We start from the raw sequence: 18,397 nt of genomic DNA, 5'->3' as shown, positions 1-18,397 counted from the left end.
GAAGAGTTTATAAACATTTTATTGAACTTTAAGCATTTTTTGAGCTCAGACAAATATTACTTCATTTAAGTTTTTTGTAAAATTTGTGGAACAAACATATTGAATACATATATACTTTTCCTGAGGAGGCAAACAAATTTCAACAGATTTATAAAATCAAAATGGACGGAAAGTTTTACTCTCTTTGGTTCCACTTCTTCAAAATGTTCTCTGCTGCATCCAGAGTGGCGTTTTCCTGTTAGTATAAAAAGAGAGGCATGTACTTACTAAGACTTTAATCAGCAAAAGAGCTCATTTCTTTTTACCTTAACAAAGCAGAAGCGGATGTATTTGTCAAACTCCTTGCTGTGTTCTGGGCTGAAGAAAGCAGAGACCGGGATTGTCGCTAAACCCTGAAGGAAATAAAATGGTTACAACTGTTAAAAAACAAACAAACAAGAAAATCGTAAACTTTCACTTAATTAAACTTTACCTTCTCTTTAGTCAGCCATTTGACAAATCTAAAGTCATAAGACTCATATTTGGTGCTCTCATCATTGAGATCACACTCTGTTAAAAACAAAACAATAGTGACTCAATGAAAACTGATTTTGAATGCATTCATTTCAGATTTATGTTTGTCACTTACTGACAGAGGAGATGTCTGTGATCATAAAATATCCTCCCTCAGGCATGATGGGCTGCAGGCCAACACTCTGCAGGCATGAGGCCAGTTTCTGCCTCTTGTGGTGCAGCATCGCAGGCAGCTGGTGGAAGTAGCTCTCTGGAGTCCCAAACAGCTCAAACTCTGTCTCAAAGCCGCAGGCGACAGCCTCCTGAGGAGCAGCAAGACAGAAGTAGTGGGCTCGAGTGTCTCACTTGGCTCTAAGAACTTTATTCAGACAAACAAATGTTCTACTCTCATTTAAATCTAATTAAAAACACTTTAATTAGAAAACAGAGCACAACTATTATTAAAAGGGACATAATGTGAAATGTTTTCATAAATTACAATAGTTCAATGGATGATACAAAACATGTTGACAAAGTTCTTTGCACTAAATCCCTCTCACATATAGTAATTTCAGCAGTTTTATTCTTGACCGTTTCAGTACCTTCCAGAATAAGTCATGCCCACCCATTCTCCACTCAAACTGCTATAAGCTGAGAAGCTCCAATGTTTAGGAGGGGCTCAAAGTAGAGCCGCTGCTTCTCCAGCAGCAGCTGTTTTTTGCACAAGAGGGTGTTCTGTTCTAATTGCCCCATTTATGACATCACAAATGGGGACTTTTTGAAACGGCTTGTTTTAAATACATAATTCCTACAACCAAACACTGACCAAAATTAGATGGATGGATGGTGATAATGTTTAGAGTGTTTATGGAGGCAGGACTGGCCCACATGGCAGCACAAAAATATGCAAAAGGAGAGTTTTGCAAATTAAGGTAAATTTTACTCAGATTTTTAACACATGTGCAGTGGTCTCTAGTAGGAATGAATGCCTTGTAATACATTCTCTGGTGAAAAAAAGCTCCGGTGCGCCTGACAGAGAAAACAGAAGTCAGCTGGAGGAGACGTAGCAACGGACGACAGGATTTGGAGTTTTATTTCCTGATATTTGAACATCTCGTCTCTGCTTAGCTAACAGCAACACATCTCTATCACTGATTCTGTTTGCTTTAAAATGTTGATGTTTTATTTCCACAAATAACACGAGCCTGAAGGAGCTCTGCTGTGTGGTGGAGTTGCTAATGCTAACGGTTAGCTTCTACTAGTCAAGAAGTTCTCTGCTGTTCCCTGCTTACATTTATCAGGATTTACCTTCTCAAACAAAAATAGTTTAATAAGAAACATCACTCCTTATCTATGTAGGGAATTGTAAGCAACACTGATTTTTTTGTATTTCTGAGGAACCGGACTTTAATATTGGAACTATCAGAAACTACGACAGAATCATAAATCAATGCTAAAGTTTTCTGGGTGATGTGTGCATCGGATTGTTTTACTACATTCATTTGAAGTTCAGAGGGTGTGTTAGCCGACACGTTTCATGCAGTGAGGCACTAAACCCTAAATAGTCACAATGGAGCTTTAAGTGAATGAAAGTCAAATACAGAAGCAATGGAGAGCTACTTTTTACCTGGGCGGCTGTTGCACAGTGATAAACGGAGTTCTGATGGACAACTTTCAAGTGTTTGATGATATTTCCAGAACTGATGGCCCAGCCAACCTGTAAATAACAACAATAAGCATGACTATAAACAACAGCTAATTAATGCAATAAGAATATGGGATTAACATCCTGCCTTTAATCAAGAGTGTATTTTGTCAACAGAGAGCAAGGAAGACATATTTGGACTCAAAAGAGACTTTTTGAGTGAGAACAGTGTTTTAAGAGAAAGCAGCACAAGATTTAAGCCTGACAATAATTAACGCTCTCAAATCGACAAAATACGCCCATTTGTGTTTTACCTTCCAACCAGTAGCACTAAAGGTTTTCCCAGCACTGCCGATTGTCACTGTGCGCTCCCACATCCCAGGAAGGCTGGCTGTCACACACACACACACACACACACACACACACACACACACACACACACACATGAACACACACACACGCACACACACTTTATGAATACCACTGCAGGTCTAGCGGGTGACGTTCTGCTGCTCTGATGCCTCACCGATCTTCACGTGTTTGGCTCCATCGTAGGTGAGCCACTCGTACACCTCGTCACTGAAGCACAGCAGGTCGTGTTTAACACAAAGATCAGCGATCATCTGGAGTTCCTCCAACTGGTAAACCTGAAACCGACACGTTTGTGTCCAAGCACTGACTTAAAAGTTTTATTTTGAATGCACCATAAACCTCACCTTGCCTAAAGGGTTGTTGGGAGTGTTAATGACGATGGCTTTTGTGCGGGGAGTGATTTTACTGGTCAGTTCCTCGGCAGACAGAACCCAGTCACCACTGGACAAGACGGCGCTGCCCTTTTTCTGCCAACAACAAGAAAAGTTTGATAAATCTCAACCGTGAGCCGGTCTAAACGGTTTTGGTTAAGGAACTCACAGGTCTCAGAGGAACATAGACGGCGTTCCCTCCAGCCATCAGCGCCATCGGCTGGTAGCAGTCAAAGAATGGCTCAATTATAATGACCTGGGAAGATGAATTATTATAAAAGTCACACGCTTCCTGAAAATCTACCTTTAATCTCACTTCCTTTATTAAAACTGATGTCACAGATGGATTCTGTACCTCGTCTCCATCATCAATCAGAGCCTGAAAAGCACAGAACAGAGCCTGATAAGCTCCAACAGTCACCAAAATATCATCAAGGGGGTCGATCTCATGGCCCACAGTCCTGCTGAAGAATCGGGCTAGACTTTTTACCAGACGAGGATGACCCTGGGGGAGGGGGACAAAGAGAGACTTAAGCAATTAAAAGAACTGAAACATCCCAGAAACAAGGATTTATAAAATAACTGGCTTTCCACTTACAAAGGCTCGAGTGTACTGGTGCATGGAGGGTCCCCCATTAAGAGCCGCACAAAAAGCATCCTGAATGAACTGTGGAGGCGAGAAGTCAGGAAAGCCCTGGCCCAGATTCACTGCTTTGTAGTCTGCAGCTAGCTGGGTGAACTCAACCCTGTTGGCACAAAGCAGGTCAGACTGTGTATTTTTACACATGCTTTATACTTGAATGCTGATTATTCATTAATTAGTTTTGATAATAAAGGTAGTGCAGGACTAACACAGTGAACAGATTTATGAAAGCTTTAATGAGGAAAGCAGTTGTGGTCAAAAAAGATGCTTAGTTAATTAAACGGTGTCATGTTTACGTGTATTCCCCTTGACCTGAACCTTCAGTACTTGAATGTAATTAGTTAACCTTTAAAATTAAACCAGCTAAGCATTGATTCCATCACAATTAGAAAGAGATGAATGTTTTACAGTTTGGAAACCTCAACTAGCATTAGAGAGAAGCCAGAATAGACTTTAATAGATCTACTTCCAGGGTCACCCTGGTTTACCTGGTTACTGACGATGTGACATGAGACAGAGTTGACTGAATGATACATACCGTTGGGTCAGATTAAATTATTTGTTGTTATTATCATTACTGTTACGCCCCTCTATTCAACTGGCCTGGCTGTGTAAAGTCCTTGACTGCACTGGCTGCACCTGTGGGTGCAGGATAAAAGCCTGCTTGGCGCAGATTCAGGGAGATCACCTTGATAGCTCCTGCCTGTGTGGCATTTGGTGAAGCTGGATTTTAACTAAAATACTCTTTAACTCACACCAAGTGTCCAGATCCCCTCCTCACGTTGCAATCCCAAGAGCCGGGTCAGAACAATTACTGATGAGCTATGACCCAAAAGTGAAATAAAGAAGTGAAATATTCTGCAACTGTCAAATAAACCATCTGAGTTAAACCAGAAGGATTTTACAAACAAAACCTAAACTAAAGCCAGAATTAACTCATTTAAGGTTTATTTCATTTGTTCATTAACCCTATCTTCCCCAAAAACTACTAATGGTGGTGGTTGGAGGGACCGGAGGCGCCCGTGTTCGGCAGGCCTTGCCTCTGTCAGTGCGCCCCAGGGCAGCTGTGGCTACATCGTAGCTCATCATTACTAATGTGGGAATGGGTGAATGACTGATTGTGTTGTGAAGCACCTTGGGGAGTTGTAGAACCCTAAGAAGGCGCTACACAAATACAGGTCACTTACCATTACATATCCTTTTAAATTTTAAACATTTCTTGAAATCTAACTTTAAATAGGTTCAATCAACAGTTCAAAACCAAAAATAAAGCTACCGTCTACAACTACATTTCATCCAATGATTTTCTTTTGTTGTGTTACAACAATGGCAAATATTTCACAAGTGAACAATTAACCACCCACCCTAATCTAGTTTATGTATTTTAAGGACTTTGTTCCAACAGCGGTCCACCCCACAGATCCACCAATCAGAAGGTTTTTTGACTTATGATCACAAACTTAATTTGAGGGTTTAAGTCAGTGGTTTCATGTTTTAATGACATTCAAAAGTCAGCATTTTTTTGGTTAGTGAAAAATAAACAAAAGATTAAATTAAAAAAGACAAAGGAGTACTTTTAGTGCAATAAACTTAGTTCATTTGAAATGATGACTTTTGTGTTAGACTCTTCTGATCACAGCAGTGGTTAAGGTTTTGTAAATACGTTCGTTAATGCGATCAGCATTTGTAAATAATATCAACTGGAAATCTCAGTCCTACTGCAAACAGGCTCTTACCAAACATTCTTATCAACTCCAACCGTTCTGTTGGCGTGAAGTTGTCTGGACATGATGATCTGAAATAAACACATCGTTTGTAGTGCATCAGAAATTCGTATCTAACCTTTACTCGCGTCCTAAAAGAACAGTATTACTCACCTTGTGATGGTTTCTTTGTGAATTGTTACGATTAACAGCCAAAGTAACAGCCAAATTCCTGATTATTCTCATAAATAAACGGTCATTATATTAGTTTAAAACTACACAGTTTAAACTATCGCCGCCACGTAGTTCTTCTATTTATATACCAGCAGAAGCGCTGCAAGACAAGCAAAGTTTCTGTAACTGCCCTTTAAACTGCTTGTTTTGATTTTTACTTCCGATGGGGGCGGAGCCAGATGTTTGACAAGTCTCGCGATAGGACATGCAATTATCGGCAGGCACGGAAAGACTTCTCGACAGAATCATTCCAGTTTACTTTGGTTCCTCGCAATTTCAAGCTTTGTTTTTACGCAAAAGATTTATGCTAATAAATACTTTATTCATTAGAATTTGTTTGAATAATCTAATTTTACATTACCATTTTAAAACGGGTAATTTTAAACTAATCTTGTGAATAAGAAAACAAACATCTGCCCATATAAACTCATTTAGAATAAAGCTCATTTATTTATACACTTTTGGTGTAACAGCAGGAAATAAGATCCTCAACTAGAATAAAGAAATTAAAAGGCTGTACAGTGAATACAAATTTGTAAAAAATACTCTTGATTTAAGGGAATTTGCCACATTCAAATATATATTTAAATATTAAATAAGAAACATATCTTAATATTGATTCATTTCAGTAAAAAATTTCTTTTATAACATTTGCATTATTCCCAACATATTCTTATATAACACCAAGTTATGTGTAGTACAAGAACGATGTCGCCACACAAAAATTTAGGACCAAAAATATCATTTTATTCATTACGACAGAATTAATTATATCTGGTGAACAATACTTGAATCATCAGAAACTTTCAAACTCAAACAGCAACTTTTTTCAGATCCTCGGGCAACACCCTGCCTTTCTTCCTCGCCCTGTCTTTCTTCTTCTCTGTTCTGACTTGCTTACGCTTCTGGATGTTCTTCTTCCTCTTGTCCTGCCTTTGCTGCATCTTTTCTACGACGTGTTCGCTTCGCTGCTCCCACTGCTTCTTCCTCTGTGCGTGCCTCTTCTCCTTCTTCTTTAGCGAGGCCCGCAGCATGTCCTCGTTATCTTTGATTTTTACGCCCTCGGCCTTGTAGAGCAGGTTGGTCCATTTGATCTTCTTTTCCATCTCACAGGCCTTCTGCTCATCCTTCTCTCTCAGCTTCTCCAGCTTTTCTTTGCGTTCCTCCACGCGGCTGAGCAGCTGCTTGTAGTTCCTTCCTGTGAGTGGCGTCATATTACCTTTAACGCTATTTTTCTTCCTAAACTTTTTCTGCATTTTGGTTTCATATCCCTCTTGCACTGTCTCGATGTTGTTAAAGAGAATGGCAGTCTTGTTTCTTTTACTTGAGACAGCAGGGGTCTGTTCTTCCTTTTTAATCTCTGCTGGTGGTGCCGGGTCATTTTGTTCAGTGTGTTTCTTCATCAAAAACTCCTTCCTCTTCCTCTTCTTTCGCTCCCGCTCCAGCTTGCGCCTTGCTCTCTTTGCTTTGATTGCCTCTGACAACGAATCACTCGGGGTGACCTGATAAAACACACGTTTAGTTTAGTTCAGTTCACGTAGGTATGGAGAGCAAAAGGACTGATAAAGAACTTTTAACCATTGAATGCAAGAATTATGACAACCTGTCAAGATTTTTTCCCATAAGTGTCATAATTTATAGATACAAATGAAAATTAAACTAATGATAAAAAAAATCAATCAATAAATATTGAAATAAATATTGGACTAAGGTTTTAATAACAAAATACAAGTCCATGGGAGTGTCCACTATGCACGAAAGGGTTAAAATAATTTTAAAAGTAAAATTTCCTGTTTTTAAATTATGTGCTCATTTTAAATGTGACACCAGTAAGAAATGCGTAACTGAACATTAAAAGAGCAAGTCATCCCCAAATCTACTTTTTCTGCTGATAAACTATATAAATGAGTCTAATCGTGCTGTTGACATATGCCATCAATAATTTGGCTTTTTTGTGCATCTTAGTGAAAATGTAATTATTCTGCCTAAGTGTTGCGCCCTCTTCAGGTTAAAACTCTGCACTACATTTGAATTTAAATCTGCCATTGCTATTGGCTAAGAGGTACACTATGACCTTAGCTGGTACCATATGATTTGGGCTGCAGCTTTAGAATACTTTAGTATTTGAATATTCTATCGAATCCTCCATCGATTAATTGAAGATTCTATTCGACGACGTGAAAAGAGACTGTGGTGTGCTGCTAAAAATATGAAAATAAAACTATAAAAGGATCAACAATATGTAATAAATTGGTGTTGTCTAGTTGCCTCTTTCCCCGCTGATATTTATAGTTAATAAACATTTCATTGTTTCTAGTAGAAATTAAGTGTTAACATACTTTCCAGTAGCTTACTACTGAACATGTTAATCCAGTCTGCATTGTATTCAAATATAGAAGCGTTTGGAAATTACATGCTACAACGGCTTGCCATGGCTCTGCTGCAGTGTGTGGAGCTGACTCGAGCTGCTGAATCTCAGTAGCAACAACCTGACTCCAGGTAGCATCCTCACATAAAAGGGATGGTGGGCATTTTTCTTCCGCTTGTAGAGTTACGTCGTTCACAACCATCACCATCCTATATATGTGAATGTATAATCTGGCCTGACTAATACACAGAACTCAGTCATAGGGTAGAATCAACAGTTGTCTTTCAAACTGTCTCTGAATGCAATTGGACAGCGCTTGGACCAATCAGAGCAACGAACAATACGACATGTCCGTCGCTACGGCATTCAGTCAATGGGAAAGTCCATCATACATCCTTTTATCTGCTCATGTCTCAAAGAAAAGCCCAAAGTTGACGCCAAAGCCATTTCAAGCGAGCGCTGTTCTCTGTCTGAGTCGACAACATCTTTGTAGTTTTTCTTTGTCGCAGCGCTGGTACTAAGCCCACCCAACATCTCTCTACAAGCATGGATTGCTGTGATTGGCCAGACCTAAAATTGTTCAGGCCAATTGTAGACCTGCTGAGGCTACAATGGATCATGGCTAGATCAACATGCAGAGCAAAAAGTTTTGCTAGTTCTACTGTTTGTCTACATTTGAAACTCAGGTTTGAAGAATCTAACTCTTGTAGTTTTATTATTGGAGCAGATTAAAAATGTGCATGGGAGTGGAAAAATGTTAGCCTAGTGAACTAGACCAAATTCTTGCTTTGCAAAGAATGAATACTTAATACATAATAATATAATAAGAATAAATAATACATTTATTTAGTCTGGCTTGCCAGGCTAGAAAAATGTTGGAATTGCCCTTTCTGAACTGAAAACCAAAAATGGGAACCAACATAGCTTCCTGTTTTTACATCCTTATGTATTAAATATGTGCTGCAAAGAATAGCTCCCAAGTAAAACTTTATATGTGAATGTAAAAAAATATATATAAAAAGACTAATTAAAAATGAAGAAGTCACTAATAAAGTACAGCCCAACATTTCAGTACATTTATGTTTTAGTCGTGTTTTGATTTATAAAGGAACATACCTGCCCTCTGGACTCCTCAATCTTTTCATGCAACCTTTTCCGTAACACGTTCACTGTGGAGAACGATGAATCTAAAAAAATACAATAAAATGAAACCAAGTGATGTGAAGGAACTGCCACATTAAAGCTTCCTTCCGGAGCATTTCTCTTATCAAATGGCACCATCTAGTGGCTGACAAGCGTATCACACAAAAACGCTGTTCCTCTGTTTTTTTTTAAGATGGCGACTTCACGTTTGTTATATAAATGTGCTTCTGTAGCCGACAAACGGAGCTGAAACACGTTGTTTTACGAATATTATTCTCATGTCATGTTGTATTTTCATATATTTATATTTTAGAGACGTTCTTGTCCGTGAAAAGTTTATCAGCTCTGCATCAGCCGAGGTATTCCTTAAATTTGAAGTGTCTAAGCGGCATTCTAACACTATTAGTTAGTTCTGGTCGCGCTCAGTTTCCTATTGCACGGAGCTCTGTCGGACAGGGGGCGTGCTCAACAAAAAAATTAATTAATTAATTAAAAAGACGTATTGCTTACATTATATCACAGTACATAAGATGATCACTTTTACGATTTTCTGACAAATCATACGTAATTTCTGAAAGAGGAAAACTCCGGAAAGCTGCTTTAACTAAGCCGACACCCTCATGAATCTGCAGTGTGTTGCTCACCTTTAGATGGTTGTGTTGTAGTGACAGTGGTGCTCTGAGTTTGTGATTTTGCTGCTGCAAGGCTTTTCTGAGCTCCTGGAGAAGACTTTTGTTGGTGTTTGGGAGGTTTCTTGGCTAATGCATCTGTAGAATTATTCTTTAATTTCTTCTTCTTCTTCTTTGAAGGATCGGTGTCACTCTTACTCTTGAAATGAACTAATGAAAAGAAACATGAGATAACAATTCCATGCTCAGATATGGTATAACAAGCTGATTCCAAAGACACGATGGAGCAAAGCCAGGTCAGATGAGATTCTGACCGTCACGTTTTATAAAAATAAAAATGATACCAAAAATAATCAAGTCTATCTGCTTTCTTTCATCTGGAGGGCAAGCAAAAAAAATTCTAACAGAAACAAAAATGTCTTGTGCAAAGAATAAGTTCAGATAAAATAGGCTAACTAATCTTTGCATCCATATATATATATATATATAATCTACTAAAAGAAAGAAAAACATTAGCATAAAAACATTTTCCAAAATATGGCTCTATAAATAATTCCAGTATGTTGTGTGTGGGAAAAAGCAAACATCTACAGCACGCAGAAAATAATGTAGCGCCCCCTTCCGGTGAGCTGTGTTTTAACAACTGAGGTTTGAAGACATTTCATGTTTTTTCCCACCTATCATCAGCCATACAAATATGTAGCGCGCTTTGATATTTAACACAGAAACGTGTACAGCTAAGTGTAAATATGCCAAGAGCAGTTCAATATTACCAAACGGTCTCTTCTTCGGCTCCTTCTCTCGCTGAGAAAATAGTTTACTTGCATATTTCTGAATGTACGAGTCTTTCGCTGCGAGGTCCATGTTCTCAGACTAATTACTTTCCGCAACTAAATCTGTTAAATTTACAATTAAATAATTTTGAGCTAAAAATCAGCTCATGGCTGCAAACACGTGCATAAGAAAACAAACGAGAAGAGGACTGTCTCCGTTGCACCGGAAGGTGTTACATTGAATTAGTCCCCCCGCAAGCCAAAACGACGGTTTTGTAAATAATTTATTTAGTCTCCCTTTTACGGTTTTTGTTTATTCAGGATGACTTCGCTCAAATTCCTGCTCACGTTTTCCACCAGGCTTTTCCCGACAACTAGGAAACAGGTTGGTTATAAGTTATAACTAATAAATTCAGTGTATTCGTCTTAACAGTCACCTAAAAAAGATTATATGCAAAAAAAATTTATTTTCGTTTCACGTGATTTCAGAATGTTATAAACATCAAGAGGACTTTCTTCCTGGACAGAATCATTAAACGTTCAGACGGTAGGTACAGTTGTTATATTAATACCGATGATCACCTGCTTTTAACTACCGGTAAATGTATTTTTATATTCATATTTAAGAAGTTAAACATGCATAAATACTGACCCACTCACCTGGATATTTTTAAGAAAATGAAAGTTGAAGAATTTGTTCCAAAAGGATATCTAAAATTTAATGTAGATTTTAAATATATAAGTACAGCACCTATAATATATAAGATACATAATATGTTAATGCTGTTACAATTTATTTTTCAGTATTACATGAAAGTGTGAAAAGTGCATCTATGAAGAATCAACCTGCAGTTTCTTATTTCCAGGCAGGTGCTTGGACTTCCAGCGGCTGTGCAGCTCTGCAGCAGCCAAGGCCGTGAAAAGCGAAGACTCTTTCCTCAAATGGTTCCTGCTGCTCATCCCCGTCACCACCTTTGGCCTCGGGACATGGCAGGTATGGCTTGTCTTCCATTATTCTGTTCTGAAATGATTTGTTTGATTTCCATTTTATTGACTGAAACAATATTGTTACTATGAAGGTTAAAAGACGGGAGTGGAAGTTAGGATTAATCAATGAGCTCCATAGACTGACCACAGCAGAGCCAATTCCTCTTCCTCCAGAGTGAGTAAACTCTTGTCTCTCTGACACGAATCATCATGAGCAGCTATTACCGCAGGTCGAATATAACATGGGGACAGCTGTGGAAAAAAAAAAAACCAATTTAAACAAATTCAGAACAAAGTCTCAAACCCCCTAGTCTGCAGACAGATGGCTGCTCATTCTGACCCAGGTTCTGCTAGAGGTTTCTTCCTGCTAAAGGGAGTTTTCCTCTCCACTGTCGCTACATGCTTGTTTAGTATGAGGATTGCTGTAAAGTCTCTGACTCAGCAAGTCAGTGACTTTATGCAATCTGCTGGGTTGAACTGAACTCAGTACACTGATATAAGTGGTTCAGTTGGGATGTTTCGTCTCGTCTTCTTCCACCTATCCGGGTCCGGGTCATGGGGGCAGCATCCCGACTAGGGAGTTCCAGACCATCCTCTCCTGGGCCACCTCCACCAGCTCCTCCGGTAGGACCCCAAGGCATTCCTGGGCCAATTTGCAGATGTACTTTCTCCTACATGTTTTGGGTCGACCAGTGGGCCTCCTACCGGCAGGACATGCCTGAAAAACCTCCCCGGGGAGGTGTCCAGAAGGCATCCTGTCTAGATGCCCAAACCTCCTCAACTGACTCCTCTCAATATGGAGGAGCAGCGGCTCTAGTCCGAGTCTCTCCCGAATGTCCGAACTCCTCACCCTACCCGTAAGGCTGAGCCCAGCCACCCCGAGGAGAAAACTAATTTTGGCCACTTGTATCCACGATCTTGTTCTTTTGGTCATTACCCAGACATCATATGACCATAGGCGAGGACAGGGCAGTAGATCAAATGGAAAATTAAATGTGATTATAACTGATAAAACAACAATAATAGCAACAATAAAGTACTACTAACAGACCGGTTAAGCGTCTGCATCACTGCAGAAGCTGCCCCAATCCGCCTGTCGGTCTCCCGCTTCCTCCTTCCCTCACTTGTGAACAAGACCCCGAGATACTTGAACTCCTCCACTTGAGGCAGGACCTCTCTCCCGACCCAGAGTTGGCAAACCGCTCTTTTCCGCTCGAGAACCATGGTCTCAGAATTGGAGGTGCTGATCCTCATCCCAGCCGCTTCACACTTGGCTGCGAACTTCCCCACCAAGAGCTGTAGGTCAGAACCTGATGAAACTAGGAGGACCACATCATCCGCATAAAGCAGAGAGGAGATTCTCCTGCCACCAAACTCCACACACTCCACACCACGGCTGCACCTAGAAATCCTGTCCATAAACGTTATGAACAGGACCGGTGACAAAGGGCAGCCCTGGTGGAGTCCAACCCTCACTGGGAACAGGTTTGACTTACTGCCTCACTCCTCTGGTACAGGGACTGAATGGCCCTTAGCAAAAGACCATCCACCCCATACTCCTGGAGTGCCCTCCACAGGGTGTCTCTGGGGACACGGTCATAAGCCTTCTTCAAGTCCACAAAACACATGTGGATTGGTTGGGCAAACTCCCATGACCCCTTAATCACCCTAGCAAGGGTAAAGAGGTGGTCCACAGTTCCATGGACAGGACAAAAACCACATTGCTCCTCCTCCTCTGAGGTTCAACTATCAACCGGACCCTCCTCTCCAGCACCCTGGAGTAGACCTTTCCCGGGAGGCTGAAGAGTGTAAACCCCCTATAGTTGGAACACACCCCCAGGTTCCCCTTGCCTCTGTCAGTCCGCCCCAGGGCAGCTGTGGCTACATCGTAGCCCATCACCATCAGTGTGTGAATGTGTGTGTGAATGGATGAATGATGCACTGTAGCGTAAAGCGCGTTGGAGTCCTTAGAAGCGCTATACAAGTGCGGGTCATTTATCATTGAAAAATTGGGACCACCACCCCGGTCTGCCACTCCACAGGAACTGCCCCTGATGACCACGCAGTGTTGCAGAGACGTGTCAACCAAGACAGTCCTACAACATCCAAAGCTTGGAGATACCCAGGTCCGATCTCATCCACCCCAGGGGCTCCTCCGCTGCGTAGTTGTTTGACTACCTCAGCAATTTCTGCCCCAGAGATTGGACAGTCCATCCCCAGGTCTACCAGCTCTGGTTCCTCCTCGGTATGCGTGTCAGTGGGATTGAGGAGCTCCTCAAAGTATCCCTTCCACCGCTTGACTATGGCCCCAGTTGACATCAATAGCTCCTCATCCCCACTGGAAACAGTGTGAGCAAGTTGCTGCCTTCCTTGGTCTGACGGAAAACCCTTGTGTCAGACATTAGTTGCTGCTGAAAAATACTGTCAAGAGTTCATGGACCTCACCTTATTGATGTACAGATTTGCTTGTCCCTTTCCTCCCTGGACACTAGTCCTCTTGAGGTGAATGAGCTGGAGTACAGAAGGGTAAAAGTACGTGGACATTACGACCACTCCAAGGAGCTATATGTCATGCCCCGCTCGCCCGTTAATCCGGAGAAGGAAGCCAGAGAGGCTGGAAGTCTGTCCTCGAGTGGAGAGATCGGCGCTAATGTCATCACCCCGTTCCACTGCACCGACCTTGGGTAAGTACGCACGACGGTGTTCCTAACATCACAGCTGATAGTTTAAGAACTAACCTGCAGCTGCTCGTTTCTCTGCAGCACCACAATCCTGGTGAACAGAGGATATGTTCCAAAGCAGAAAGTCAGACCAGAAACGAGGATGAAGGGGCAGGTTTGTTTTTTAGTATTCCAAGACATTTATTTTAGACAAGATTTGACTGATTTAGTTATCTTTACCCTATATTCACTGTAATTTAAAGGCACGCGTCTGAAACCTAATCTGTTTAAATCTTCTTTTGGCTGAAAGTGTCACTGTTAGCCTTCATTAATCTGGTTTTTAGTTTTATGCAAATTCAATTTAGCAAAAATTAATCCATCATTTGACATTTTTAATCCTTTAACGCCAGCTGTGCTGCTTTCGTGCAGGTGGAGGATGAGGTGGATGTGGTGGGAGTCGTTAGGCTGACTGAGAGTCGGAAACCATTTGTACCAAACAATGATGTGAACAGAAACCGCTGGCATTACCGTGACCTGGAGGCCATGGCCAGCGTCACAGGAGCAGCACCGATTTTCATTGACGCAGACTTCGGTAAGATCTCCATCACAATCCAAACAAAAGTTTCAGCTGGCTTCAAAACTAGTATTTCCATTGTTACAAAACTCATAATTTGAGATGTTCTGTATTGCGCAGAGAGCACAATCCCTGGAGGGCCAGTTGGTGGACAGACCAGAGTCACTCTGAGGAACGAACACATGCAGTATATAATAACATGGTGTGTTCAGTGAACCTTTATCTTTTTTAAAACCAGGAAACAGATTTATAAATATTCCTTCTCCTTTTGCAGGTATGGCCTGTGTGCAGCTACGTCCTACATGTGGTGGGCCAAGTTCATCAAAAAGATTAAAATGTAATTCAGATTGCAACAGAAATGTTTCCTACTGTATACCAATATCAGCTTGCTCAGTACTTTTATTTATCCAACAAGAAATAAAATCTTTGGTTGTGGGAATTTTATTTGAAGCTATAAGTGGCTAAGAGTTGCACCTGTTTTATAAAGAGCCAAATAAACGTAAACCAAGCTAGCTGGTAAAAAAACTTTCATTAGAAATTTAATTACAGTGAAGCTCCAGCTGTTCACACATTTATACAAGTACAGAACTAATGCAGGTTTAACTTGGATTAGTTGAGATCAGTTAGATTATATCAGACCCATGAAAACCATCTGACCTTTTAACTAAAGGATCCACAAAGTTTCTTCTCACCTTGCCTTTACGGTACAAAGAAATTCTGCTAAAATTGATAAGAATAAGTAAATTTAATCAAACTAACCTTTATACATTTGAGATGATTCTTTAACTTAACAGTTTGTACAACACTAACTTTAAATGATAGACAAACTCAGTAATTTTAGGACATAGATTTTTTATTCCAAACATTTTAACCAAGCTTGGTTGCCAGCTCCTTGGCCTTTGCTTTCTCCAACTTAGTGAAGCGGGCTGTGGATTTGGGGCCCAGGATGCCACCTCCCCAGTGACGACGGATCTGAAAAACAGGTTTAGGTTGTTTGGAAAGTTTGTTTTGAGACAAATTTGTAAAATATAAATACTAACATGATTAACTCTCACCTCTTCATATCTGTCATTGTAGTTGGTCTTGATAGCTTCCACAAGCTTAGCAAGTGCACCTTTATCCTCACTGGGAAGGAAACCAAAAACTATTTCAAGAATAATCACTACATCATTAGCAAAAAAATACAACAAATTTACAATACAGTTAATATATTTGAGCCCTCAAGCGACAGTATAAACGAAATTAATGAGTATTCAGTTGAAACATTAAAACTTAACATTTTTCAAATGTATGGGAGAAAAATTTAACTCACAAATAAAAAAACAGAAGACTTACGGGTTAATCTGTGTGAAGGCTACTGAAGTGCACGTTTTCCTGTGCACCAGTCTGCCCAGTCTAGCCTTGCCCTTTACAATACAGTATGGGACGCCCATCTTACGGCACAGAGCAGGAAGGAACACAACCAGCTAAAAGATAAACAGCAAATAGAGTTAGTGAAAATTTACTGAAAATGACATCAACCACAAATGATGAGCTAATTTAATCTGCGGTCTCTGCTCAGGGTTAAAAAGCTCGTATGTTTTAATCCACATAGAGAATTCAGGTGAAGAAATTCAGACATCATTGCCAGCGACCACATTTCACAAATTAAATGTTATTTATTTTATACAAAGAGCTCAACATGAATCAAAACGTCTAAACTAGTCTCACCTCAATTGGATCTACATCATGGGCGATGATCACCAGCTGGGCCTTCTTGCTCTCCACCAGGGAGGTAACAGTGTTCACACCTGTAGCAACCACCAACAGAAATTAACAGCTGATCTGGCAACACACAAGTCATACCACAACAACATAATATTGTGGCCAATGCTCAGGGTTAAAAAGCTCAAAAACCATCAAGGGAAGAATCAGGTGAAGAAATTCAAGTCATCACTGCACTCTGGCCAAGTTGGATTGGCTAAACACAATCCAACGAGAAACTTGGAAAATGTTTATTTTACGATTTTCCTGAAACCATTTGTTACACCTCACCTGCACGGAGGACAGGAGGCCTCTTAGTAGGGGTGTCTCCTTTTCCAGCTGCCTTCTGTTCGGCACGGGCCAGCAGCCGCTTTTTCTTCTCCTGCTTGGTCTCTGGCCGGTACTTGTGAGCCAACTTAAACAGCTGAGTGGCTGAGATGGAAACATGCATGATAAAGTTAAAACTCCAAACACAAAGCAACAAAAATTACTAGTACTTCAAGCAAATGCATCAGCGATCTTGATTTTGAACTTGTCATCACAACTAACCAGATGGAAATATTTCACATCACTTGCAAAGTGTCATTTGGTGGTTTAACACCCACACTTTTTATTTCAATGTAATAGGACCAAACCCTGCTCCAAGCTCACCAGTCTGGCGGTCCAGAGCCTGGGTGAACTGGTTGATTGCAGGAGGAACCTTCAAACGCTTGTAGAGGATGGAGCGCTGCCTCTGCAGGCGAACGTAACGAGGCCATTTCACGAAGCGCGTCAGATCACGCTTGGGCTGAATATCCTGGCCTGTGAAGAGAAAGACAAATGTTTTAAGTTTGTCAAAATGAACAGCTTCATGCCTTTGTCTAATGTTGTGCATCAGCGATCTTGGTGGAAGATTGTCTGCAGTGTTCTTAAGATAGCAAATATTCGTTTACATCATCTGCACAGCAAACTGTTAAAGGTCCTAAAACATGAATAATTCTTACCGATGCCATAGTTCTTTGGCCTCTTCTCGAACAAGGGGTTGACGACTTTCTTGGCCTCGTGTTTTTTGGCCACTGAAGGGGCAGGAGCCACCTTCTTCCCCTTAGCCTTCTTTCCCTTGGGCTGACCAAAAAAAAAAAAAAAAAGTAAAAACGTTAGAGACTAAACAAAGCTCAGGTTTCATAAACAATTTAGAGGCCAACACTCCAAAGTCTTAATGAACTAAAATGTCATATTTAATGGACAAATCTATTAATTTAATGAAGCTAGTTAATTTATAATTATAATTAAACAGTGTACAGTGTTTAAGTTTCACTGTAAACTGCATGACTTCCTTTACATCACATTGAACAGGAGTGGAGCTCAAACGCACACAAGTTACAATAAAGGACAATGCAATTAATTACAAATGTGGCTAACGTGAACTACTGTATGCTAAATGTAAGCGAAGTCAATGCTAAAGGCCCATTCTGCGAACCTAAACACCGCCGTTAAAACACGCGTATTGCATAAGCCGGTCTAAGAATTGTAAAACTAGTGACACTGGGGATTTTATGTAAGAATCAATCAGTAAAATGGAGCAAAATAACAGAAAACACTTTGAAACTAACGTGGTCGTGACTGTTAGCTTGCAACAAGCAGCTATAGCATTGATGGTACCGGCTACACTTAAAATCTAATTTCTATCATGAACACCACCGCATCAAGACCAAATATCGACTTAAAACAGAAACATTGTTTTAGGAGAATTCAAAATAACATTCTACAACGTGATAATAAGAACACAAAGCAAGGATGAAAGCAGATTCAACACCTTGGATATTTTCTCAAAAGGCTGAAATATGTACCCACCATGTCGGTTCAGGCAGAAAGGAAGACCGGAGGATCATGGGTAGGGTAAATACCGCGAGACTTGCAACGCGACGATGTGCTCATTAGTAGTGTGCTGATCTTGGGTCAGATTTTCAGCTTCTCATTTGCTACAAGACAACAGTTTGAGTTATGTATACACAGACTCGGGGTCTGTTAGAACTGTAGAACGCCTTCGTAAAATTTATCAGCGACCAGTTTGACATTCT

The 18,397-nt window shown here is 40.5% G+C and overlaps 4 protein-coding genes and 4 non-coding genes across 8 annotated transcripts; 1 reads left to right on the top strand and 7 right to left on the bottom strand.

The window, feature by feature from the left end:
- Nucleotides 1–5,607, bottom strand: kyat1 (kynurenine aminotransferase 1). Its single transcript, XM_015943047.3, has 13 exons — nt 5,401–5,607; nt 5,260–5,318; nt 3,479–3,626; nt 3,236–3,385; nt 3,050–3,136; nt 2,854–2,976; nt 2,664–2,784; nt 2,452–2,528; nt 2,120–2,209; nt 629–815; nt 473–549; nt 306–392; nt 1–235 (listed from the first exon to the last, which is right to left on the bottom strand). Exons 1-13 carry the CDS (start codon nt 5,470–5,472, stop codon nt 176–178), a joined length of 1,338 nt encoding a protein of 445 aa, XP_015798533.1. The 5' UTR covers nt 5,473–5,607; the 3' UTR covers nt 1–175.
- A 578-nt stretch (nt 5,608–6,185) lies between these two features.
- surf6 (surfeit 6) lies at nt 6,186–10,602 on the bottom strand. The gene is made up of 4 exons (XM_015943049.3): nt 10,374–10,602; nt 9,616–9,810; nt 8,945–9,015; nt 6,186–6,962 (listed from the first exon to the last, which is right to left on the bottom strand). Exons 1-4 carry the CDS (start codon nt 10,462–10,464, stop codon nt 6,273–6,275), a joined length of 1,047 nt encoding a protein of 348 aa, XP_015798535.3. The 5' UTR covers nt 10,465–10,602; the 3' UTR covers nt 6,186–6,272.
- On the top strand, nt 10,597–15,038 carry surf1 (SURF1 cytochrome c oxidase assembly factor). The gene is made up of 9 exons (XM_015943054.3): nt 10,597–10,758; nt 10,863–10,920; nt 11,240–11,367; nt 11,453–11,535; nt 13,853–14,044; nt 14,123–14,195; nt 14,450–14,612; nt 14,715–14,796; nt 14,869–15,038. Exons 1-9 carry the CDS (start codon nt 10,696–10,698, stop codon nt 14,933–14,935), a joined length of 909 nt encoding a protein of 302 aa, XP_015798540.3. The 5' UTR covers nt 10,597–10,695; the 3' UTR covers nt 14,936–15,038.
- Nucleotides 15,039–15,426: 388 nt separating this feature from the next.
- Nucleotides 15,427–18,260, bottom strand: rpl7a (ribosomal protein L7a). The gene is made up of 8 exons (XM_015943055.3): nt 18,171–18,260; nt 17,321–17,441; nt 16,989–17,138; nt 16,629–16,769; nt 16,305–16,384; nt 15,930–16,060; nt 15,650–15,719; nt 15,427–15,566 (listed from the first exon to the last, which is right to left on the bottom strand). Exons 1-8 carry the CDS (start codon nt 18,171–18,173, stop codon nt 15,462–15,464), a joined length of 801 nt encoding a protein of 266 aa, XP_015798541.1. The 5' UTR covers nt 18,174–18,260; the 3' UTR covers nt 15,427–15,461.
- LOC129164502 (small nucleolar RNA SNORD36) lies at nt 16,147–16,223 on the bottom strand. Its single transcript, XR_008564071.1, has one exon. It is a non-coding gene; the product is annotated as a small nucleolar RNA SNORD36 (small nucleolar RNA).
- LOC129164504 (small nucleolar RNA SNORD36) lies at nt 16,463–16,535 on the bottom strand. The gene has a single exon (XR_008564073.1). It is a non-coding gene; the product is annotated as a small nucleolar RNA SNORD36 (small nucleolar RNA).
- On the bottom strand, nt 16,845–16,914 carry LOC129164506 (small nucleolar RNA SNORD24). Its single transcript, XR_008564075.1, has one exon. It is a non-coding gene; the product is annotated as a small nucleolar RNA SNORD24 (small nucleolar RNA).
- On the bottom strand, nt 17,207–17,279 carry LOC129164505 (small nucleolar RNA SNORD24). Its single transcript, XR_008564074.1, has one exon. It is a non-coding gene; the product is annotated as a small nucleolar RNA SNORD24 (small nucleolar RNA).
- Nucleotides 18,261–18,397: the final 137 nt, after the last annotated feature.

Source organism: Nothobranchius furzeri, chromosome 6 (genome assembly GCF_043380555.1).
Source record: "Nothobranchius furzeri strain GRZ-AD chromosome 6, NfurGRZ-RIMD1, whole genome shotgun sequence".
Classification (NCBI taxonomy): domain Eukaryota; kingdom Metazoa; phylum Chordata; class Actinopteri; order Cyprinodontiformes; family Nothobranchiidae; genus Nothobranchius; species Nothobranchius furzeri.
Note: the sequence above shows the minus strand (reverse complement) of the source record. Positions and strands in the feature narration are given on the sequence as shown.

Excerpts from the sequence above, each read along its gene's own strand:
- kyat1 (XM_015943047.3), bottom strand. The coding sequence starts at position 5,472 with ATGAGAATAATCAGGAATTTGGCTGTTACTTTGGCTGTTAATCGTAAC. Across the intron at positions 3,627-5,259 it reads GGAGTTGATAAGAATGTTTG|GGTTGAGTTCACCCAGCTAG; the intron begins GTAAGAGCCTGT and ends TTGTGCCAACAG. Across the intron at positions 3,386-3,478 it reads ACCAGTACACTCGAGCCTTT|GGTCATCCTCGTCTGGTAAA; the intron begins GTAAGTGGAAAG and ends CCCCTCCCCCAG.
- surf6 (XM_015943049.3), bottom strand. The coding sequence starts at position 10,464 with ATGGACCTCGCAGCGAAAGACTCGTACATTCAGAAATATGCAAGTAAA. Across the intron at positions 9,811-10,373 it reads GCCGAAGAAGAGACCGTTTG|TTCATTTCAAGAGTAAGAGT; the intron begins GTAATATTGAAC and ends TCTTTTCATTAG. Across the intron at positions 9,016-9,615 it reads TACAACACAACCATCTAAAG|ATTCATCGTTCTCCACAGTG; the intron begins GTGAGCAACACA and ends GTATTTTTTTAG.
- surf1 (XM_015943054.3), top strand. The coding sequence starts at position 10,696 with ATGACTTCGCTCAAATTCCTGCTCACGTTTTCCACCAGGCTTTTCCCG. Across the intron at positions 10,921-11,239 it reads AATCATTAAACGTTCAGACG|GCAGGTGCTTGGACTTCCAG; the intron begins GTAGGTACAGTT and ends TCTTATTTCCAG. Across the intron at positions 14,196-14,449 it reads AAACGAGGATGAAGGGGCAG|GTGGAGGATGAGGTGGATGT; the intron begins GTTTGTTTTTTA and ends GCTTTCGTGCAG.
- rpl7a (XM_015943055.3), bottom strand. Across the intron at positions 17,139-17,320 it reads GCCAAAGAACTATGGCATCG|GCCAGGATATTCAGCCCAAG; the intron begins GTAAGAATTATT and ends TTCTCTTCACAG. Across the intron at positions 16,385-16,628 it reads GCCTCCTGTCCTCCGTGCAG|GTGTGAACACTGTTACCTCC; the intron begins GTGAGGTGTAAC and ends TGGTTGCTACAG.